The sequence below is a fragment of the Sus scrofa genome, chromosome 6 (assembly GCF_000003025.6).
Source record: "Sus scrofa isolate TJ Tabasco breed Duroc chromosome 6, Sscrofa11.1, whole genome shotgun sequence".
Lineage (NCBI taxonomy): Eukaryota > Metazoa > Chordata > Mammalia > Artiodactyla > Suidae > Sus > Sus scrofa.
In genome coordinates, this window is record NC_010448.4 from 1,110,507 (window position 1) to 1,134,535 (window position 24,029).

The 24,029-nt window shown below is 66.5% G+C and overlaps 1 protein-coding gene across 1 annotated transcript in view; it reads right to left on the reverse strand.

Moving 5' to 3' along the window:
• The window catches only part of ZFPM1 (zinc finger protein, FOG family member 1), a 62,815-nt gene that overhangs the window by 19,349 nt on the left and 19,437 nt on the right, over positions 1 to 24,029 (reverse strand). Inside the window, 2 exon segments of the mRNA XM_021093668.1 lie at positions 15,805 to 15,924; positions 18,163 to 18,291. Of these exon segments, the coding sequence (XP_020949327.1) occupies positions 15,805 to 15,924; positions 18,163 to 18,291 (249 nt within the window).

Sequence of the window (24,029 nt, forward strand, 5' to 3'; positions counted from 1 at the left end):
GGGATTTAAACCAGAGCCCCCGCATGCTCTCAGCTGGGCCCTGACACCCTCTTCTGGGTCTTTCTGGGCTGAGGCAAGAGGCACCAGTGAAGAGAGGGTGGGAGAGGCTGCTGGGGGGGGCGGGGGGGCTCTCCAGCTCTGGGGCTGACCCTCCGCTCTGCCCTCTGTGCTGCCTGGGGGACCCCCATGGGGGTTGGGCCGGTACCACAGGAACGGTGCAGGGACAAAGACTAATTTATTCTGGCAAACAACCCCCACAGACGTTATTTCCAGAACAAACACGCCGCGCCGGGATTCAATTTCACCCCCTAAGCGTCTGCGCAGATCCAGAGGAGCAAATGCAGCCTCTGCATATTTCTATGACTCTACCATCCACCTAGGCCTCCAAGCCCTCCGATGGCGTCCTGAGGGGCCGGGCCGGGGAGGCCGGGCTAAGCATCCCAGCATCTGGGGAGCCCGGCAGCTGGGGCGGCAGGTGGGAGACCTGGGGCCTGGGGACCACGGCAGGGGCCTCTGCCTGGGCCGCGCTCCCCCTGCGGGGCTGGGGCCGGGAGGGCAAAGGCAGCGTGCTGGTGGCAAGGCCAGCCCTGCGCTTCCGTCCCCAGCGCCTGCGTGTCCCGAGCCGCCCTCGGTCCTGGCCTCTCCCAGCTCTGCCCCAGCCCCGTCGGGGGGGAGGGGGGGTGGACTCCTTCAGTGAGGGCACAACCAGCAGGGAGGAGCTTCGGAGCTGCCCACCCCATGGCCGGGGCCGCCCAGAGAGCTCGGGCAACCTGCTCCAGGCCTCACTGCCCGGCGAGGGCTGCTGTCCCCTCACCCAGACCGAAGCCCCGTTCTTTTTTCTTTTTCTTTTTTTGTCTTTTTGCCTTTTCAAGGGCTGCACCCGCGGTGTACAGAGGTTCCCAGGCTAGGGGTCCAATCGGAGCTGTGGCCGCTGGCCTACACCACAGCCACAGCAACAGAAGACCCAAGCTGCATCTGCAACCTACACCGCAGCTCACGGTGACGCCGGATCCTTAACCCACTGAGTGCACCCGCGACCTCATGGTTCCTGGTTGGATTCGTTAACCACTGAGCCACGACAGGAACTCCTGAAGCTCCTTTCTGATGGAGAATTCAGGGCCCCAACCAGACCACCTGGCTCTGGGTTCCACCACGTGCAGCCTCCCCAGGTCTCTGCCCCACCAAGCAACAGGCCCTGGCCGGCTGGCTGGCCACCTGCCCATTGCTGGAGGAGCTTGGGGCGCCTCCTGCTGGCCGGCCTCTCCTTCCAGGCTCTGTGCTCATGGCCAGTGGCCTCCAGAGTACAAAGGTCAGCCACCCGGCAGTCCTCGCCCCCACCGGTGGGCTCTGGGATCGGTGTGTAGGTGCCCACTCTGGGGCCACTGCCAGCACCCACTTATCTAATCAGTCTCATCACTCTGGCTGGCCCTGCCCTGTGGCTCCCTGGGGGCTGCCCTGTCTTTGGTGGGAGTGGCCCTATCTCAGGGATCCCACTGTTTGCCTTTGATAAAAGTCAAAAAAAGGGAGAGAAAGAGGCGCCAAGAGGGAGAGGAAGAAAGTGCAGGGGTGAGCAGGCCCCGCCCCGGCAGGTTCCAGAAGTCTCTGAGGGCCTGGGCCCAGAGTGGGGGAGGCTGGGAGCCCTGAGTGTGCATCCAGCATGCCCTGCACCAACGTGGAAACCAGGCCCAGAGAGGGCAAGCGTCTCTCTCAAGGTCACACAGCAGACGGGGCCATGGGTGCTGGCTGGGCGAGCTGGCCTCTCTGCCCCCTTGGCCCGCTTATTCAGATGCTGGCCTGGCCCCTCCCACCACAGACACACCTCACCTTGTCCCCTGCGATCTGGAACTGAGGGTGGCAGGACCTGCCCATGGTCACCAGCTCTCAAGGTCAGTCCTTTTCCTGCCCTCACTCAACTTGACCCTGCTGAGTGGGTGGCACTGAGACCCCCGGGAGACGGAGTGATACAAGGGGCCAGGGTCCGGCTGTCCTGCGGCTTCAGGCTGAGCAGCCCTTCCCTTTGGGGACCGAGACACCAGCGGGTGATGCCTGACTTGTCAACCCCTGAGGCTCCAGGACACAGGTGCATCCCTTCCTGCCTCCTAGGTCACCACAAGGGCAGATGACAGACAGGTGTGGCGCCTGAGGCCAGGGCCCGGCAGAGGGAGCGCTCCCAGACTGAGGGCAGCCAGTGGGGGTCTGGCTGGGCCGGGTTGTGGCCCCTGCACGATTCTGGCCAGGCTCTCAGCCCCTCTGGGCCTGGGGCAGTGGCCGCTCTCCATGCCGACGGGGCTTCCAGCCACCCAGGTGTGGTGCCACGTGACTACCAGTCCTTGCCTTCGTGGCAAGTGCCACGACAGCGGGACACGGCCGCAGCCACCACCAGCCGCCGGCTGAGTGGCCCTGGCATGCTGGGGCGTGTGCCACCCGTGGGCTGGGCAGAGCCCTCATCACGCGGATGCAGCAGACAGGGGCCGTGTTTAGGCACAGCCAGCCTCCTCCTGGACCGTGTTCTTCAAGTGAGTCGAGAGCTGGACCGGGTGGGATGGGCACCCCGAGACTGTGGGGGCCCATCTGTACACAGGGCCCGTGGCGGTCACCCTCCCTTCCGCCCCGAGGCCTGGAGCCTCCGGAGCGGGGCTGTCCGCGTGGATGCTGAGGCCCTGCTCACCCTCGTGTTCTGGCTGGAGGGGGCGAATCAGGCCCAGGGAGAAAGGGCTGGGGCACGGCCAATTCCCACCAGCATCGTGGACACCCCCACTTCTGGGCCCGGGCCTGTTGGCCCGTTTTTGCTCCCCGTTTACAGATGAGTCAGCACAGCCCAGAGGCCCAGGGTCTGGTTCGGAGTCCCGACATGGGATTGGGACAGGCGAGGGGGCAGACCCAGCTCCTGGGGGTGAGAAGGGCTTGTGGGCTGTGCCTGGGTGAACCGGCAAGGTTCACGTGCCCAGGAGGGAGCAGTCGCTCTGCAGGAGGCCTCCATAGGGCTGAAGCCGCGTGGCTCTTCCACTGGGGCTGTATCCCCAGACCCGAGCAGCAGTGAGACTCCCACCCAGGCTGCTGATGGCTTGACACCATTCTCTGAGCTGTCCCGCCCTGCAGAGCAGAAGGCAGACGTACCCATACACCGGAAGACCCAGGGCCCCCAGGCACTGACCAGCCAGCAGGACTTCTGGATCAGGCCACACCTGAATGCTCCATCAGAAAACAAAAACGGGCGGAGCTTGATCATAAGCCTGGCTGTCACCAGCAGCCACAGCACCTTTAGACAGGCTCAGACTCCCTGACCCATCTTAGGCCTGCGCTCCCTTCTGCAAATCATGGGGACCTGGCTAAGGAGTTTGGGGCAGAAACTGGTGGGGTCCATTCCCCCCACTCTCTGCCTGTTAAGAAAAGCAAGTCTTGACGAGGTCACACAGCCAGCAGGTAGCACACGACACGGGAGCCCAGACCCCTCGAGCCCAACCCAGGCAGGGCACCTCCTCGCAGCACATCCGGCACGTCGCGGGGCGGGAGCACTCTGGCCCGAAGCAGTCCTATCCCCATCCAAGGGGGCAGCAACGAGGCTAAGGGGGCAGGAAACAATCCTGATGCCAGGCCCAGACCCACAGCAGGTGGCACGGCCAGGGTGGGACAAGAGCCTCACGTGTGCGTCCAGCGAAGACAGGCGAGGGAGGAGGTGGGCATGAGCGCTGGCACAGGGCAGGGCCACGAGCGCCTGGAGGATCAGCGGCTCCCCAGGGCCCGGGGAACTTCGAGCTGAGAACCAAATCTCATGCTTTAAAAATCAGATTTCGGAGGTCCCGTTGTGGCGCAGTGGAAACAAATCCAACTAGGAAGCATGATGGTTCGATCCCTGGCCTCCTTGCTCAGTGGGTTAAAGACCCAGCGTTGCTGTGAGCTGCGGTGTGGGTCACAGACACGGCTCGGATCTGATCTGTGGTGTAGGCCAGCAGCTGTAGCTCCGATTCGACCCCTAGCCTGGGAATCTCCATATGCTGCGGCTGTGGCCTTAAAAAGCAAAACAAAACACCCCAAAAACAACAACAAAAAAAATCAGATTTCACATACAATCTGGGGTCTCAGGGCTCGCGGGGAAAACTGGACAGCTTGGCTAAGCCAGGCCATGGTTCCCACCAGACCGCAACCCATTGGAGGCCCACCCAGGCTGCTGCCCCTCGGACAGCAAACACCTCTCCCCGAGACGACATGCCCACCCCGCGCCCATTCTGGGGGCCAGCCACGGGCCCGAGCGCCCCTCGACCGCTGCTGTGTAGTTCGTTCCACTGAGTGCCTGGCCCTGGAGCTGTGGCTGTGACCAAGACGGAGGCCAATTCATCGACAGCAAAGTCGGAGAGGGGGATGCCCCTGGGAGCTGTGGCACAGCAGCCCCGGATGGCCCACGAGGTAGCTGCAGCTTCTCTGCCGGCCCTGGCGCCCACTGCCCAGTGTGGCTCCTGCTGGCCCCGCCCGCATACAGGCCCCCAGGTCCAGGCGGGGCGGGGTTCGCAGAGCCTGAGCCTCCTAGGAGGGGACGGCCTTCTCATTCACGGTCAGGGGTTTTCAAAGGGCTTCAAGCCTAAACCCTCCTTCCTAAGGAGTTTCCCGCAGCCCCTGCCTTCACAGTGGCCCGTGGCAGGGGCTGGGCTGGAGGATCCCCAGAACCCCTCTCAAGGCCTCCCTGGGGCTGGGACACACCTGCCCCCTGCACCTGCTGCCCTCTCAGGCTCCCCACCCCCACAAGCCCTGCCTGGGAGCCACGTCACGGGCGCGGGGTGGAGTCAGCGAGCAGGTGGCTTTGCTGGGAACCGACGGCAGAGGGGGCTGGCAGGATGGCAGTGCGGCGGCTCCAACACGGGCTAGTGGGTGCCCGCCACAGGGCCTAGGCCGGGGAGGGCCCTCCAGGGGCCGCGACCCTGGACGCCCTGAATGGCCATCTCTGTGTTCCTGGGTCTCCTCACGCGTGCGAGGGTGGGGGTGGGGAGAGGGGGCACCTGCGGTCCCCGCGCTCCCCGCGCGGCACGGTGGAGCGGGTGTGCACTGGCTTAGCTCTCGGCCTCTCCACTGCAAGGTCGGCCCCTTGGGCCGGGGTCCCTGACAGCTAAGTTCTAAGAGCACCTGGGCCCAGTGGGGTTCGAGCCTGTCTGGGGCACGCGGTCGGGAGGAGGATCTGGGGCTGGACACCTGGTCCCGCCGCCGAGCCACAGGCCTGGGAGAAGGGGCAGCTGGTCCTGCCGGCCCGGGGAGGGCGCCCTCCTCCCTGTTCTGCTCTCGCCGCCTGGGCGGGAGGCGCCCTCCTCTGGCCCCAGGGACGCACAGAGGCCCAGGGCTTCCCCACGGGCTCCAGGGGCCCATCGACAAAGAGGTGGCGGGGGGGGGCAGGCAAAGAAAGGCCGAGGTCACCTCGTGCGGTCCCCCGGCCTGTCCCCCGCCAGCTGGGGGAGCGCTGGGCAGGGCGGGTGGCCCCCAGGTGCCACGGTCCCCGCCCCGCCCCCGCCAGCTGGTTCCTGTGAATGTCTCCTCCTATCGCAGGGCATCGCTGGGGATTATTGATTTTTTGACACAGAACAACAGCCGGTCTTTATCGGGCTGAACCCTGGCCCCGGCTAATGTGGCGCTGGGACCGCCTGGGAATAGGCAGCAGGGCAGGTGGGGCCCAGCTGCCCACTGGGGACCCGCAGGGGCCCCACGGCAGCCTGTGCACGGCGGCTCCCGGGTGCCTCCAGGGGTGAGGACTCACTGTCTCTCCCACCTTCTCAAAAAGCTTCAAAAAAAAAAAAAAAAAGGCAAAAGGCTCTGGGTCTCCGGGCCTCAGCCCCCCACCTGCTCGGTGGGGAGAGAGCCCCATCACGCCTGGGCCTGGGGCCCAGGGGGACCCCGAGGCCTGGGAACTGGGGTGGGGTGGGGGTCCCTGGATCTCCGGCCCGGCCTCGTCCTGGAGGGCGGGCTGGAGGCAGGACGTGTGATAAAGGAAGGAAAAACCTCCTGTGCAAACAGCTTATCTGGCTCCTATCAGCCCGGCGGCCAGGCCCCGCCCCGTTTTTCCAGGGGCCAACGCCACTGAGGGCCCTTCCTTCCGGTTGGCCTCTGCTCACCGCCTCCCAGCCTGGCCGGCCCACCCTGCCCCATGTCCCCAGGCCTCACCCGCTCGTCCCTTGGAGCCCGATTCTCCTCTGAATGGGCCGGAGGGCAGCCAAGGTCCCGGCAGAGGCCGGGTGGTCCTGAGAGAGGAGGGGCGGGAAGGCTCCCGCCCTGGCTCAGGGCCACCCCCAGGGGACAGTCCCATTCTACCCCAGCTGGCAGGGGGCAGCAGCGGCCCCAAGCTTGGCCACCACGAGAATGTCCTGACACTGCAGCACCCACCGCTGGCCCTGAGCACCTGCTGACCCTTTATGAGCACCCTTGGCGGCTCCACCCACAGAGGAGGTGGGGAGGGAGGTGGGGAGGGAGGGGGGCAGAGCTGGGGCGGGGGGGGGGCGCGATGCCTGGCCCAAGGCCTACAGCTCCTACTGCGGCACCGAGCAGGCCCTTGAGGATGACCTGGCACAGGGCAAGCTGGTCACCCCTCTAACAGGCCCTGTGTGCTTGCTGCAATGTGGGGGCGGCAGACACCTGCTCTCAGGGCACTGATGACTCAGCCCTCAACCAGCCCACGCCCGAGGGGCTGCTGATTCCCGCCATTCACAGACAGGAAAGCCAGGGTCAGAGAGGACCCAGCCACAGCGAGGTGGGGTGACAGTTCAAACCCAGGCTGCTGACCACCGTCCAGTGCTCTGGCCTTCCCGTCCCTTGAAGCAATGCCGGGGCCAGGGCAGGGCCTGGGAAGAGGGGGCCTGGAGGACAGAGGACCCTGCCCCTTGCACACAGTGGGTCCGGCTGGTCCCCAGCCCAGGTGGCTCCCTCCCTCCCCCAGGCCTCTGCTCAGGAGCCCCCAGGGCTCCTCCATGGGGCCTCGGACCGAGGACTCAGCTGCCCATCCAGCCAAAGCCCAGGCTGGGGTGTCCGCCTCGGGACACGGTGCATGGTTTCGACACTTGCCCGTCTCTCACCTGCCCAGGTGACTGCTCCTGCCCTGTGACTACCCGTGGCCTCTGGCACCGGCTGTCGGGCCGCCCGAGTGCATGTGGGCAGGTGTGGACACGGGCAAGTGGCAGGGGTGTCTGTGTGCCATCTGCTTCCTTTAGAATCACCTCTCCCTTTGCCAGTAGAAATGCTGCAGACCAGCAGAAATAAAAAAATAATTGGCTTGCTATCTCGAGCACAGGCGCGACGTCTGTTCCCACCACCCTGCGCCTGTCCGCGCCGAGATTATTTTTCTGGGGTAAGTTCCTGGAAGCCGAATGCTGAGTCAAGACGCCTCCAGCCTCAGCACCTGGATGTGTGAGCGCTGGCTGGGCTGGGGGAGGACGGCCCGCGGCAATGCCAGGCCCCCTGCCGCGGGCCGGGCGCTGGCACCTGCCCTGGGGCGGGGCCGAGGAGGGGCGCACACTGGCTCCGTCTGAAGGGGCGGCAGGACCCCTCCCCCTGCAACTCACAATAAGCCCCCGATAGCATCGCTCATTTCAGGCCCTGCGCGGCCCTTTCGGGCAGGATATGACCAGCCCTCAAGCCGATGGCAGCCCCTTTGTCCCATCTCCAGGGACCGATCTTATCAGCCGCGTCCACGGCCGCGGTAATGGAAACGTGCGGGGAGGAAATAAGTCACGCGGAGACGGAGGGCTAATAATAAATAAATAAGTACACATGGAGCCTGGCGCCGCCTGCCCTGCGGGCTCTGCGCTGAGGGTTAGAGCAGGGGGCTGGCGGGGTGACCCCCGCTCTGGGTCTGGGAGGCCCCCTGCCGCTCATCCAGCCTGTGGAGTGGCCCGATCCAGCCACCTGCTCCCTGGATGAAGCCTGGTGAGAGGGCAGTGCCGCCTCTGTCTCCCCGCAGGGCATGGCCTGACCACGACCCTGATGTGCCCCGGCTGGAGCTGTGTGACCGCCGGGCCCAATGTGCGCCCCGGGGGCCTGCACAGCCCTGCGCGTGCCTGGAGGTGCCACCACGGTCGCACACGGCTCCCCGCCCCCTCCGGCCATCCTCAGCCCTCCTGGTTCCTCCAGACGCTTCAAGTCCGAACCCCGTCCCACAGAGGGCACGGCGGCCCCAAGGACCCCAACGCAAGAGGTGACGGCCAGAAGCCAGGTCCACCCTGGTGCGTGACTGGGGCCCGGCAGGCAGGAGTAATGGGATGGGAACAGGATGGGAACAGGAACCGTGACAGCACAGGCCTGGTGACAGCAGCAGAGCCCTTGCTGCCCCTGGAGAGCGCCCAGAAGGAAGGGCAGCAGCACTGACGAGGGTGACAGTGCAGGCCTGTCCCCGTCCTCCCAGGTGTGCCGCCCACTTACGGGGATGCCCTCAGGCCACACAGACAGGTCGCGGTGAGTCTGGGTTTTGGCCTAAGAAGGAAACTTCTGGAAGGGGCCGTGATCCCCCCCCGCCCCCGAGGCTCCCAGGTGGGGCCTGGCGGGCCTGCTCCTCGGCCGTCTGGGAGGCACTGGCAGGGCAAAGGCGGACGCTCGGACACCCAGCCTGGGGCGGAGGGGGGCTGGGGGCTGGCCGGCCGGGCAGGAAGCCGGCGGGAGGGCGGAGGAGGAAGCCGGCTCGATTAGCGCCCAGGGCTGAGATAGGCTGCCCGGCCACAGATAGCCGCTCCCGGAAGGCGGGTGAGGTCAGCGGGCAGCGCGGGGCAGGCGGCCAGGCCTGGGCCCCCACCCGCCACCGGGACAGCCGAGGACCTGGGCCCCGACCACGCTCTTCACAGGGCACCCCGTGGCCCACACTCAGCCCTGGGGCAGGGTCCGCCCGGCCGAGGGGGGCTGGGGAACCGCGCGGGGCTGGACCAGAAGGGGCGGGCGAGGGGCTGCTCCCCGGAGGTGGGACTGCGGGCTCCATCCCTGCTTAGCCGCCCAGAACCTCGCTGGGCCTCAGTTTCCACATCTGAACTGCAGGAGCACAGCGCCTGCTGCCCATCTCAGCCTCAGCCTTCTTTCCTGTGTCCGCCCTTGAGCCCCTACCGTCCACTCACCACGCAGCCGCCAGCTCTCCCCCCACCCTCCTGGTCCCCCTGCCAGGCCTGGGCACTGGCCAAGCGAGCAGGTACGCGGTCGTCCTGGGTGCCGCAGGGCAGGCTCCCTCAGCCTGCTGAGCTCTCCGTGCAAAGCCCTGGGGTGAGGGGCTGCCGCCTGCCGTACCCCTGCTGAGCCTCCCTGCGCCCTTGCTAAGCCTCTGCACTGGCTGCGGCTCCAGGAGGGCAGTAGCTGATTGCTTCCGCTCGCACCCACAGGGTCTCTAACCGCGCATACGCAGGCGCTCGGTAAACGAAAGTGTGAGTGAGGGCGCGGGTGCGCTCTGCGCTGGGCAGGCTGATGGGACGGCGGTCAAGCCTTGCTAGAGAGCGACCCCCTGATGCCCGCCCCTCTCATGGTCCTGGCCCCCATGGGACCCCGAGGCCCAGGCCTTTGTCAAGGGTGCAGGCTGCAGTCAGAGCTGGGCCACGGGGCCCAGGTGCTCCGGGTAAAGAACCGCTGGCAGCAGCGAATGGGCTGCTCAGGGCCCAAGGCTTGGCCACCGAGCCACAGGGAAGGCCAGGGCCAGGCCTGAGGCTCTGCGCAGAGAGGCGGGCACTGCTGTGCTGTGGGGGCAGTGCTGGCCGGGCTCAGACCCTGCCTGGCCTGGGAGCCGAGGCTCTGGGAGGGCGGGAGAGGATGTCGGGAAGGACTCGGGGCCTGGCGCACGCGGGCAGCCAGCCACCCGTGGCCCATGCTGGCCTGGGCCTGTGACGCCAAACCCCATTTCTAAGACGCCCACTAGAGACTGGCCCCCTGTCTGAGCCCGCTTCCGCCCTCCGGGCCCTGCACTCACCCGGACCCAGCTGGGCACACCTGGCCTCCGCCGGGCACATCACTCCCAGACAGCAGCTGGCTCCTTCCTTTGTCTGGTCTTTGCTCAGACGTGGCTTATGCGGCCAGCTCTGACCACCCGACTCAGAACTGCCTGCTTATTTTATCCCAGAGCCTCAGCCCCTTCGGACATGTGGCAATTTCCCCTCTTGGTTGTTTAGTCTTTGTCTTTCTGGGCACCTGGACTCTGCCAGTACCAGGCAGTTACAAGTGTTTGTTGAGTGAATACACGACCTTCTCTTGTCCATTCCTGAGCTGCAGGTTGCAAACTCCTTTGGTTCTACGGTCTGTCTCCCCACAACACACCTCCCATTTCTGCCAGTACCTGCCAGGTGCTCAGCAAACTCCTGGGAAGGCCGGCCGGCCAGTGGGGCCGCCCGCCCCCCTCCCTCGCTCCCTGGGACCCCTCCCAGGTCCTGCGTCTGGGTCTGCTCAGCTGTGAATGGGGCCTCTGAGGACATCCGTGGGGACCTCCTTTCCCAGGGCGCCAGAAGAGGCGGCTTTAACCTGGCCGCTGGGTCTGGTCGCTGGACCTGACCCCAGGCTGACCCCCGCCATCCACCGTCGCCCCCTCCTGTGCCCCTCCCCCCACCGGCCACTAATCTAAGATAAATACGCCTATCGGGCCGCAATGCCAGGCCCGGTGATAACACAAAATAGCTGAAATGATTTTTCCCACCCACGCACGGCGGGAGGGGACGTGCAGCCGGGCCCTATCGGCCCATCTGCCCAGCTGCCCATCAGGACAGCCCGTCCTGCCTCGGCCTCCCGCCCACCACTGCCCGATAACAAACCTTGAGGTTTGCATAGAAACTCCAGGCAGCGAGATTAGTCAGTGGAGGGCAGCCCAGACAGCCAGCCCGACGCCCTTGCTCACGCTCCAGGGGCAAGGGTTCCCAGCCTCTGGTGGGCCCCCAGAGCCCAGGCTCCAGTTCCCGTGCAGACGCCCCCCGCTGGCCACCTTCCCTGTTCCTGGAGAGGCTCTCCCACTAACCCCCATTGTGCACGGCAGCTGCCCAGCGCCCCGCCTAACAGCCCACCCTCCACTCTACGCCAAGAAAAAGGAAGCATCTCCCTGCAGCCCATGGCCCGAGCCCAACCCTGACCATCTGTGCCCATCCCGTCTCTCCCCAGCATCACTCCGGCCTCCAGTGCTCCAGCCGCAACCATGCCATCTGAACCTCAGGGCCTTTGCACATGCCAGCTCTGTGCTTGAAGGCCCTTGGCCCACTCTAATTTATCCTTTAGGCCCCACCATGGGGATGGGGGAGCCCTCCTACGGAGGGGTCCTGGCCCAACCCCCTCTGCCAACCTGCACTGCAGTGGGGACTTGCCAGCCTTCCCACCTCTGCCTCTAGGGCCTGGGATGAAGTGGAAGACAAAAAAAAGTGACACCTGATGTGTGGCAATTACATGCTGTGCCGTAAAGGGGGCCAGGCCCAAGGCAGAGGTAAAGGGGACCCCACTCCTGGAACTGTGAACTCATGGCCAGGTCACAGACCTGGCCCCCGTTCCCAGCCTGTGGAACCCAGGCCACCCGCACGGCCACCTGACCGGCCCCCAGAGCTTGCAGGGAGCCCCTGTGGGCCTCCTGGGTTTAGCTCCTCGCCCCCTATAGCCGCCCTCCGGCTGCGAGGGCCACGCCGCCCTAGACAGGCGGTTGGAGAACCGGACGGAGACGCGCTTGCCCTGGCCTGCTGGGCTGGGACCTTCGGGCCACCCCAGGCAGGTCCCTGGGGGCTCCCGGACGCCTGGGGACCCAAACCTGGGCCTCACCCCTCAACTCACTGCAGCCCTCCCTCACTGCAGTCGGATGGGACCGTCAGGGCTCTCAGTCCTCACGGGGGCCGGCCCGTCTGCTGGCCTCTGCTCTGCCTGGGTGTTACGTGGGGCGGGCAGCGGGGCACTGGTGAGCCTGTGCCCTGATGAGCAGAGGCCTCGGCCCGCGGGGGGTCACAGATCGTGGCCCTCGGCATCCGTGAATCAGAGTTTTGAACAGCCCGCCCCTCTCGCGCACAAAGTCATTCCCAAGATAAAGACACCCAGCTCTCGGGACCCCTGCTGCCCACCCCCCCTTCAGATTTGGGCGGGAGACTTAAGGGGAGATGGGGACACGGCCAGGCCAGCTGCGCCCCGTCCCCTCCCCACACAGCCCGGACGCAGCAGCGCTGCAGCCCTGCTGTGCTCTCGCCCACTCTCCCTGCGGCAACCTGAGGGGTCCCCTCCCTCAGGACCGGCTCCCCAACCTGGCATCCTGCTCAGGCCTCAGCCCCAGGGTCTCGTGTCGGCTCCGCCTCCACCCGGCCCCTCGTGTCTCCCACCCTTGTGGGCCTTCGTGCCCAGGTCACCCTCTGCCTAGGACGCCTCACTCCCCTACCCCCCCGGTCCCCAGGGGGCCCGCTGATGTCGTCGGAGCTCAGTCCTGGCAACTCCCAAGTCAGCATTTACCCGGCCCCACTCCGCATGGCCTCTGTGCCAACCTGTCCCCACCAAGGCGGGGGCTGCAGCCCCGCTGCTCAGAGGAAGCCACATATCACCACAGAGCCCAGGCTCCTGATGTCAGCGGGGGGCTCCTGATATCATTGGGGACTGCTGGGCCGAGGTGCCACCACCAGGAGGGGGGCAAGAGGCGGCTTCTCCCCGCGCTGCGCCTGTGTGCACAGCTGGGCAAGGCGCATGGTGACTTCTGCCTGAGACTGGAATTCTGCTGTCCCAGAGAACACACCCCTCCTGTCCCAGAGAGCAGGTTGACAACATTGAGCTGGCTCTGTACCAGGCTCTCCACGCCTGCCTCATATACATGAGAAGACCAAGGCTCAGAGAGGTCAAGTAACGAGCCCACGGCTGCTCAGCAGAGCTCAAAGGCAAAAACTCTGGAGAACTAGCCCCAGGCAGTGGCGGCGCTGCAATATCTGAAACCCAAGGTGACCCCCTGCAGCCTGGTTTGGGAGATCTGGGGTCACCAGGTGGCAGGTGGGGCTGGAGAGGGTATGTGTGGGGGCAGTGACGAGGCCAGGTGATGACGGGTCCCTGGCCCACCAGGGCCCCTGGGGAGGAGGGAGCTGGAAGGGCTCCCGCCTGCCTGGTGCCTCAAGGGTGTCTTCTGGGGTCGTTGCGGCCATCTGCTCGGGGCCTTGACCACTCCAGGCAGGGCAGCTGGCAGCACCCACCATGCAGCTGGAGAGAGGCCCTGAGGCCAGCCCCTGTGCCAGGCTGATGTCACCTGTCCCTGGGATCCTGCAGCCTCAGCAGCTCCCTGGGCGATGGGTCTGACCCAGAAGCCAGGTCCTGGCCAGCGGATAGGCTGCACCAGGTGTGTGCCGAGCCCTGGGCTCTGGGGCGGCCGGGTGCCCCTCGGGAGGCTCAGATGGGAAAGTGAGGCGTGGGGCCCCGTCAGCACAGGGTGGACTGGGGTGGGCCTGGTGCCCCACCCGGAGGGCAAAGGGGGGGTGTCCCAGCCGGCTTCACCAGCTGGGTCCGGGCCTGCACTTTTCCCTGGAGAGTGGCGGCAGGAGGGTCCACCTGGGGCCAAGGGACAGACTCAGGCGGGGAGCAGCCACGAAGAGCTGGGACCTCCAGGTGAAGGCCCCCGGCATACCCGTTCCCAGCCCTTCCCTGGCTGGGCACTGCCCTTGAGGACGCCGACCCCGCCGGCCCCGGCAGAGGCCCGCCGCCCCACCGCCAGCACGGCGGCCCCTCTGAGATAAGAGCCCGCAGCGCCTCTCCGGCTTCCCGGCTGGATGATAAGCGTAGCCTGTTTGGGGTCTGATAGGGGGCGGCCACCACGGCGGTTGGCCAGCGGCCGCTTATCGGCACATCGCTGCCCACTGCACAGAAATTGCTATCTGTGGGGGCCGATAGGGCGCTCCCAGCACCCGAGGATGCAAATAGCGCAGGAAGCCCCTGGGTGCTCCCCAGCCCAAGCCACGGCCCCCATGGTCACCCCAGGGCCGGCCCTTGCTCAGGGCCAGGCTCCCACCTCCAGCGGCCTCCGCCTTCCATCTGTCAATGGGCAGGTCACTACCACCGCTGTAAGGGGGACAGGGACCAAGCGGGGATGACCGAGCCTAGCATTTACAAACTCGCCAGCTCTGGAGCCAAGTGGCAAGTCGGCACCTTGGCTCTGCCACTTCCCAGGTGGTGACATGCACAGGGCCCTGTTCTGCTCTGTGCCTGGGTCTCTCCGTAAAGGGAGGACCGCCTGGCACGTTCCTCCCCATGTCCCCCGTCCAGCCCCTGCTGCCACAGCCCCGCGGCCAGTCAGGGTCCCACAGGCACACAGGTGGTCCCGGCACTGTGTGAGTCACTGGGCCGGGGCAGCGCTGTGGGTGCCTTCGTGTCACCTGTTCTGGAGCAGGGAAGTCGAGGCAGAGCAGTCGGACCCCAGGCCCTCGGCACATCCCTGTGCGTGGAAGGGCCTTGGTGCCCAGCAGGTGGGCGTCTGGCTCTGCTGTGCCCGACTGGGCTGTGAGGGCCTTGCGCACACCTGGCCTGCAGCCCATCCTGGCCAGGCGCTCCTCGTGGGGAGACGGCATGCTGCTGGCATGTCCCTGCTGGGGCGCCTGGGCCCTCCCCTGACTGTCACTGGCATGCTGAAGGGCAGCAGTATCGCCTGCTAGATGCCCATTCCTGTCCTGCGGGCAGCGGAGGGGATCCCGGCCTGTCTTACCCAGGATGCTCTGCTCCCAGGCAGCCCCATGGCCCATCCAGGAGGGAGGCTGGCCGGGGACTCAGTTTCCCTGGGGTCGCGGTCACCATCTTGGCTGTGACCACCAGGCCACCCCCTCCTCTCCGGGCCTCGGTCACCGCCTACTGCGGGATGGATGCGCTGCGTCAGCAGGGGGACCGGGAGGCACACGTGCCACCCCACCCGCTCGGCCCCGCACAGACGTTCCCAGTCGACCCCGGCTCTCTTTCCTTCACACCTTGGGATCCTGACGAGGGGGCCACGTGGCCACCAGAACCACACCTGCGGGACACCATCTCGGACCCCCCGGGGGTCCCCTCTGCTCTGGTGAAGCCTTCCCACTGCCTCACCACGGGCTTCCTCGCCACTGCTCACCGACCACACAGACCCTGCTTGCTCAGAGCCGTACATCTGTACACAGCAGGTGCTCAATGTATGCTTGCCACGTGCATACCTGCCAGGCACTGTGCGCGGTTGCTGTTCCATCCCTCTATTCACCAGGGACCCTGCCTCCCCCCGCCCCTCATTGACAGCTCCGGCCGGGCCAGCGACAACAGCCACACAGCGCGCAGTAAGGCGGCCCGGACCCGCTGAGCGCCATCAGTGCCCACGGGGAATCAGAACCGGCCTGACACCCAGGCCGGCCTACGCGTGTCGACGGCAGGGACGGGGAGGCAAGGGGAGCACATCGGGGGTCCTCCCAGGACAGAATGCCAGCTATAAGCCGGGGTGGCACAAAACCACCTCCAGAGACCCCCTCGCCTGCTCCCTCCTGGTGCTGCGGCCTCCCCATGTGGTTCCTCTCCCACCCTGCACAGCCCTGGCACCCGGGGGGCCTGGCACCGCCCTTGCTCCTTTGCCTGGCTGTCCACACCCCCTGGGTCCTTTCCCAGCCAGACCAGACTCTGCCTCCCGGGAATCCTCAGAAGCTCGTCTGCTGCGGGGCTGGGATTCAGCTCTGGGCGTTGGCCGGCTCGGTATCCACCACGATGCCACAGCCCACAGGCTGGCTGCATTTTGGACCAGGCCTGGGCCCGGTGGTTCACCACCAGCCTCCCTGGCCAGCAGGCCAGGCCTGTCCTGTCACGGTGGCCAGATCCCAGGGCTCCCGGAAGGCTGGGCCCGGGCCGCCTTGCAGAGGCACCACCACCAGACCCGGCCGCAGCTGCGGTTACCTGGGCCGCTCCAGGGGCTGCCGGCCTCCTCCAGCCTCGCCTCTGGCTCCTGACCCTCCGTCTCCTCGGGGCCTCCTGGGGACGTGGGGGGCGGTGGTGGTGTCGGCGGAGAACTGGCACCTGCAGAAGGGAAAACCCTTAGGTTCCTCTGAGCCTCTGGGCACCTGTCGCCCGCCCACCCCACCCTGCGGCTGGGAGAGACACTGAGGCCCAGGCGGGCGTGTGTGCCCACGGCTGCCCCCTAGCTCGTTCTGATGGGGGGGGCAGACAGTGCAATTTCCCCCCGGCCTTTAAAACCCCTCAGCCCCCATCATTAATTGCAGCAGAAAGAAGGACTCTCCCAGCTGCTGTTAATAATTAGAGCGCGGGATGGCCGACCGGGCACGCCCAGGCCAGCGGGCACACGCGCGCCCCGGCTCCCTGGTCTCCTTTGCCGGCAGCTGGGGGCCCCTCCGCCAGGCCCCGCACCCAATTCCAGCCCAAAGGGCATATTTGCCTTCCCTGCTGGGCCCGATAACCACCGCGGCCCCCAATCGATGAGGTCCCATAAAAGCCCCCCTTGGTGACGTCACGCGCCCGGCAGATTATTAATACCCGCGATAAGGGCCGTGATTAACATCAAATAAATCAATCACACAGTATAAAAGTCCTATTATTTTTGGCTATAAATCAACGTGGCTGGCATCTGAGCTCCAGCCACTGCGGGAGCCGCGCTGGGCCCGCCCGACAGGCAGATACTGCTCCTGCCGCCTTATCGCGCCCATCAGCGCGTTATCACCGCGGCCTGTGCCAGGTGCAACCCCGGCTGTTTTTTTCCAGCTCCTCCCCGGTCCCGCCCCCACCCCGTGCAGCCCGGCTCCCAGATCAGATAAGGGCCCCGGCTCCCCGGGGCAAAGTCCACCGGTAACCAGCCGCTCGCCCTTTGGAGAGCGTGGCCCCCATGAGCGCAGAGCGCCTGGTGGGGATGGGATGGGACGGGACGGGATGGGAGCCCCTCTCCACCCCCTGGGCCTCCGGAGGGGCTCGCGCCCAGTTACAGATGTGGAAACCCAGGCTCGGCTGGGCCGGGCGTGGAGCGGTGCGGCAGTGGTGATGGTGGCAGAGATAACGACAGCTGCAGACGAGAGCGCCGGAGCCCAGGACCCTCCACCCTGTCCCCTTTCGAGCTGAGGGTGACTGGGGCCCCTGGCCTGGCCTCCTTCTCACTGTGAAGCCCTGGTGACCGGATGGGCCTGACACTGCGGAAAGGACACAGGCCAGCAGGCTTCAGAGGAGGCGGCTTGTTGGGGCCTGTGGCCACCCTGCAGAGACTCTGACTCAGGGACATTTTGGGGATGGGGTCCCGAGTGAGAAGGAGCCCCCAGTCAGCCCTGCTGGGCTCTCCTGCTGTCCCCTCTCGGTCCCACCCCAGGGCCTTTGCACGTGCAGTTCCACACGTCTTTCAGGGCTTGCCACCCTCCGAGACAGCCCAGCTTGCCGTCGTGTGTCCCCCATGGGACCACAGCCTGGGGGCACCTGCCTCCAGGTGCCCAGGGCTTAGTGGTACTGAGCAGGGCTGGGAATAAGACGGCCACCCACAGCAGGTGGGGGGGCCAGGCTGGGGGGAGCGGGACTTAGAGCGAGAAGACCAGGCAGAGCCCAGCCCCTCGTCTGCCCTCCACTAACCTCCACCTCAGGGAGGCCCCTCCTCCCGGGGTCTCTGGGGGTCACCAGGGTACCGCTGGCTGGAGAGGCTGCCCTGCTTCAAGGGGCCTGGTCTGAGGAGGTCCTGCTCTCGGCTTCAGAGAAGTGCCCCCGCCCCTGGGGAAACGGCCACCAGGAGGGATTCCCAGCGTCCAGGACCGGGCGGGCGGTGGGGGAGGAAGCTACCAGAGCCCAGGCTGAGGGTCAGCTCCTGCTGGGGGGCTTTAGCCGGGCTCACACCTGACCTCCCCGGGCCTCACTCCCCCGTCTGTAAAGTGGGCTAAAGCCTCACCAGCAGAGCGTGCTCTGTCCTGAGCGCCATGTGCGCAGGGCAGGCGTCTCTGTCTCCTAGAGGCTGCGCTTCGGGGGTGTGTGGAGGCTTTGCTGAGGCCACTCAGGACCCAGGAGAGCCCCTGCCTTGCCCAGGCTGGACCTTCCCCTCGGGCCTCAGGCTCCCCCTCTGCACCACGAAGGATGCGGCTTGCAGACGCTTCAAGGCGTGCGTGCGCCTGCCTCGTGCCCCTGCCCCGGCTACCCAGCCCCGACACCGCCAAGCGCAAGGCCAGCTCATAGCTGTGGCAGCTGAGTGCGAACTGGCTCCCGTGAAGTTGGCAGCAAGGATGCAGGGGCGCCCCGGGTGGTGGAGCCTGCCTTCCGCACCCACCACCGGCTCACCTGGGCTGGAAGGGCTCAGGGGCTCAGGCTCCCCCAGGGCCTCTGGCTCCAGCGCTGTGGCCTCCCGCTCCAGGAGGCTGGTGTCCGCGGCCTGGGCCTCTTCTCCGGCCTCCATGTCTCCGAGGGAACCTGCAGACACAGCCCGAGAGGAGTTGTGAGGCGCTGCCCCGCACAGTGCGCCCCGCCCCGAGGCCGGCCTCCTGCCCGCTCCCCGCACAGCCCTGAGCCCGGAGGCATGGGCAGGGTCTCGGCCCGACGCGGTCAGAAGCCTCGAGGGGGCGGCCAGCCGCTCAGGGCTCCGTCAGGGCTCCTCAAGTTGTGACCTGTGATCCCCACCTTTGTATCAACCCCAACCCCTGCACGAGCTCCAACGCGTGGGGGCCACTGCGCCGCAGCCTCTGCCGGCCTCACAGCCCGCCGCCGCCAGGGTTCCGGTCCCAGCCCCCAGCCCGCCCCCGCCAAAGCACACGGGCCTCTTCCGGGCAGGGCCCCCGGGGGCTGCAGGCACACAGCTGGGGGCTTCCCAGGGCCCAGTGCACATCCACAGCCCCCGAGGGCAAACACCTCTGGGGCCTCTGCACCGCTGGTGCCTGTAGCCAGGACCCCTCCTCCAGGAAGCCCCCACGCACAGGGTCCGAGGTCTGGGAGCCTGCTGAGGGCGGGGAGCAGGCAGTCACCCGATTAGAGGGCTTGATGGGGCACAGGTGGGCGCACAGGTGTTGGCAGTGGAGAAGAGCTGGCCCTGGCCATTCTTCTCTGAGAACGCCCGTGGGTCCTCTGTGGAGTCTGATCCGCCCCACGCACCTGTGTCCCCCCGCAGGCCTCCAGATTCCAGCGCTGCACATGCGGGCCCACAGGTCCCAGCGGCCCCAGGACACCTCAGAGCTGGAACTCCAGAAGGAGGCGGCAGTGGAAGCTCGCCTCCCCGGGCTGGGCTCGGACCACACAGAACCAGCCCCGGGCTAAGGCTCACTGTCTCCTCAGCCAACTCGGGCAGCCTCTGGGCGCACGCCCCAGACCCGCTGGTTTGTGCCCTTGGGACGGGTGGGAGGCCCACCCCTTCGCGGCCTCTGGCAGGATGCCCCGGTGGGCAGCACACAGCACACCTGGGGGCAGCCCGTCTGCCGGCCTCTTCCTAAAAGCCCGGGAGCTTCTGTGGCTCATTTGGAGCTGGGGAGGGAGGCTGGAGCCGTGGTCCCTCCTGCCGACGCCCGGGGCCTTCGGGGCCTCGGCCAGGGCTCTGGGGACAAGCTGCGAAGGCCCTGCTTTCAGGGGCTGCAGAGACCACAGCCCTGGGCTCACAGCTGCCACGCCCGCCTCTCCCCGCACCAGCTCCCGCCCAGGCGGGCCTCTGCCACGCAGGGAGGCCCCCACCCACCCTGCTCCTGGCGGGTCCATTTATGGGAGAACAAAGGCGCCCGCTCCGCACAAAGCGTGACAGGAGCGCGAAGATCTAGGCTGCCGGCCACGGCCCATTTATTCTAATGCCGCTAATTCATTCCGGCACAATTAACCGCGCTGATAACACAGAAGACAATTGCCATCCAGCAAATGGCTCCAGGCCCACAAGCGGGAAGTGACAGGATGTGACGTGGAGAATCCTGCCCCGCAGCCGCCCTAGCGTCCCCCTGACACTCCCAGGGCCACCCAGCTAGGCACCCGGGTCCCCACCCCTCCTCCGGCTCTGGAGGCTGGGCTGAGACGCTGCTGCTTCCCGGGGTGCCCTCTGCTGGGAAAGACCCCCCTCGACCCCTAAGGGATCCTTTCTGCCCAGACACCCCAACAGTGGCCGGGCCAACCCTAGGCCAGGTAGGCAATGCCCTTGCTGTGTGACCTTAGGCAAGTCACTCCACCACTCTGTGCTCAGAAACCTTAAGAGCTCCTGCCCCACAGGACAAACCACGGCTTCCACCTGTGGTGGTGTGTTCAGGGCCTGGAGTGCGGTGAGTGTGCGCAGAATCTCCACTGCCACGACCATCAGTCACACCCGCTACTGCCCCACGGGGCCTGGGAAGTGGGGCCGGCACGGAGAGGGGGCACGGCTCTTGGCAAGCAACGTGGGCAGCATCCTACACGTGTCTTCCCTTAAGCCCCCTGCCTGCCTTGCAGCCCAGGGGTGTGGGGTGGTAGGGAAGTGGGCAGAGCAGTGGGAAAGGATGGGGAGTGGGGGGGCCCTGATGTGACACCGCAGGCAAGTGCCTGGAGCTCCCGGCACCTCCCGGCTGAGCCCGTGTCACGCCAGCTTTGCAGATGAGTCCCCAGAGGCCCCCCAAGGTGGGCTGACCTGCCTGTGGCCTCACAGGAAGTCCCCAATATGCCCCCTCCAGGAGGCTGCTCAGGCTGGCCCGCCTCCACGGAGGGCACGGCCCACGCCTCCCCTCTCCCTGCAGGTGACGTGGGGTGAGGGTGACATTGGCCCCAGTGCCAGCGGGGTGGAGGGCCCTGTGTCCAAGGCCGAGCACCCATCTGGGGGCGTCCTTGGGGGACGGCAGTGGTCACTGGTGGCCAGGGCAGTGCCGGGTGCGGGCCCCGCTGCCCGGAGCCCCTCGGTTATCACAGCGCGCAGACGGCCCGCAAGCCGATCCGCCTCCTGCTCATTAAGCCGGACGCCGAAATGGAAATGAAAACATAATAGCTATTTGATTGGGGGTGAGATATTTTGCATATTGGCTCGGCGCTGATAGCGGAATTTCATCAACTCCCTTTTTTCATGCTTTAAAACTGAATTAGGGAGACAGGCTGTGTTCGGGGGATGATCCTGGCTCCCTCTGAGTCCAGGCTGCCGACGACGAGCGGTCGGCCCGGCTTTGACGGCGAGGCAGCTGGGGTCCTTTTCAGGGACGGTCCCAAAGAAAGCTGGGGCTGACGGGTGACGGGAGGACACAATCCCCAACGTGGCCCTGGGTGAACCTGCCAGGCGGGTGCCGAGGGGGCGGCTCAGAGCACTGGACTGGGAGTCCGGAGGCCCTGGGAGAAGCGCCCCCTGCCCCTGCAGGCTGTGCCGGCTGCTGGAAACATTAGTGGAAGAGGCAGGGCAAAGCCCCAGGGAGCCCCCCGCCTGGACAGGGCGCCTGACCACGGGCGTGGGTCTGTACCGAGGCCCTGCCATGTGGCTGCCCACAACTCAGCCACAGGTGACTTTGCGGGAAGCCCCTGGTGTTCTCTGCCCAGAGGAGGAAGCAGAGGGGTGGACACCTGCCCAGGCCCCCCTCCTGGGTCAGGGCAGGTCATGGACGCAGGCCCGCTGGCTTGGGGATGGGGTGGGCACTGGTGGGCATGTGGCCCTGCTCTTCCCCCCACACCCTGGCCTGCCTGGGAGGTGCAGAGCTGGGAGGGGCCCCAGGCACGGCCTGGAGAGCGGTGGACCTGAGCGCCAGACACCTCCTCCATTTACTCCTGAAACCTCCCAGGCCGGCTCCCTGCACCGGGCCCTGGAGACCCCGCAGCAGCCAAGACATACCCTCCCACCAAGCCCCCCCACGAAAGAAACATGAGTAATGCAAGTGTGGCCACTGCCACCAAGGGGAGGGAGGGTGCCAGTCCGGGAAGGCTTCCTGGAAGAGGTGGCAGGTAAGTGGACACCTGGAGTAGGACAGGAAGCTGCCTGCAGCAGGGGCTGGGGCACAGCACTCAGGACAGAAGGAGCAGCGGGTTGCAGAGGCGGTGCCTTCTGGAGCCCAGGCTTCCCCTAACCTCGTGGCATGGGCTGGGGTCAGGGTTCAGCAAAGTAGTGCCCGTGGGAGAGCACAGACCTGGGGTTATTATTACAAGTGCTGTTATTGTTTCATCCTCTCGGGGTGGGGGTGGGGGTGGACAGGGGTGCGTGGGCGGAGGGGCGAGGCTGGAGGGAGGAGAATGGAGGCCAGGGCCTGGGCAGGGCAGTGCGGGCAGCGGAGAAGGACCTCCAAGCTGGCGCAAGGCCCGGCCTCCTGCCTCACTGGCCCTGGTCAGCTTGTGGGCCGGAGGGCGCTCGGCGCCACCAGGGAGAGATCCTGGCCTCGGGTGGCACACGGTGCCCGGATAAGGACCTGATAACACGAGAAAATGCAACAGACTCAGACTTTCCCAGCGCTGCACAGCGGGGCAGCTCGGGCCACGGTGGGGACGGGCCCATCTTTTCCTTGACCCTGACCCTGACCCTGACCTCCTGGAGTGAGATCTCTGGTGAGTGACCCCTGCCCCCCGCCCAGGAGGGGCTCTGGTCCAGCTGCTGTTTGAGGACGAGGAAACCCAGCTGGGAGCGCAGAGGCGGCCCGGGCCCCTGGGGACCAAGTGGCCTGTCTTTCTGCCCAGTTCCCACAGGAGCTGAGCCGATTTCCGGGCCGAGCTGGATGGAAAGAAGCGAGCGAGAAGGAGCCTCGGCGGGGAGGGGACAGCGGGAGCCCAGGCAGGGGCCTCGGTGAAGGGAGCCCCGGCGCTGGCAGCAAAGGGCACAGGAGCAGGTTCCCAAGACCTGGTCAGGCATGAAGGGGCCATATAATCAGAACATAAAAACTTTCCAGGCCTTAGAAGGGAGGTGGGGAGTTCCCGTCGTGGCGCAGCAGAAACGAATCTGACTAGGAGCCATGAGGACGCAGGTTCCATCCCTGGCCTCGCTCAGTGGGTTAAGGATCCAGCGTTGCTGTGAGCTGTGGTGTAGGCCGGAAGCTGTAGCTCCGATTCGACCTCTTGCCTGGGAACCTCCATACGCCACAGGCACGGCCCTAAAAAGACAAAAAGGAGGGAGATGAGTTCTGGTTCGTTGCCCCCACAGGAGGGGCTGGGGGCCTGGAAGGGTCCCCTCACAGCCACCCTCCCGTCAGGATGAGGCCCAGGACGGAGGCCAGGCAGTGTCTACCTCCTGTCCACTCCCAAACGTGGCCGGAGGCTGCCACGTGTCTCCAGCTGCCCGCGTGGGGCTCAGGCCCCCGGCATGGCCCTCCCGGCCCCAGCACTCTGTCTCCCTCCACTCGCGCCCCCAGCCACAGGCCCCAGCCCACGCTGCCCCTCGGCCAGGACACCCCCCGTCCAGCTGAGGCCTCCTCCCCCCTCAGTGAAATCCCCCCCAACAGGCTGGGTGGCCCCCGACGCCTCCCACTTGTGATTCTCCCATGGGGTGGGGGTGCTCCTGAAGCCTGGCCGCCCCTTCGCCAGAGCCCAGCAGGACGAGGGAGACCTCGCGGGCCACTTTAGTAGGCGCCACAGCCACCCTGAACGAGCCCCGCCTCAGGTGAGACACAGGATCTGGGCGGAGCCCAGAGGGGTCTGAGTGTCAGGCTGGGAGGAGTCCCACCGGCTCCCGCTGTGACCCTCCAGCAGCCCTTCCCAACCCAGAATCAACCCCCGCGGACAGCTAGGGGACCACAAGAAGGATGCAGGCGAGATAACCTCGGCTTATTCGAGTGGGCAGCCTGCCCCGCGGAGGCGAGAGCCTGCACCTCTGGATGTGCTGGGGACCCAGACACCTGGGCGCCCCCCACCCTGCCCAACAGCAGGAGTGGCCCTGGGACAGAGGAGACATGGGAGCGAGCAGCCTGCCTTCCGCCAAGGACCAGCTGGACGGCGCTGGAGAGCTGCCTTCAGCGGGGGCTCACTTCTTCCGGGGCGGCGGGGGGGGCAGGTGGGAGCCCAGACACCCCGCCTCTCAGGTTTGGTCCCCCTCGCGCCTGTGGCCAAGTGATCAGTGATTCATCTGCCTTTGTTGCCAGCTATGGGCCACACCTGTCGCAGGCGGACACCTCGCCCCGCATGGCCTTGGGCCAAGCCCTGGAGCTGCGGGTGAGCACACTGGCCTGAGTAGGCCAGGCCACGGAGGGTGGCCGGTCACTGCCACAACACACCGTGGGCCACCAGAGGCCAGGGAGCGCCCTTGGCCTGGAGGAGAGCTT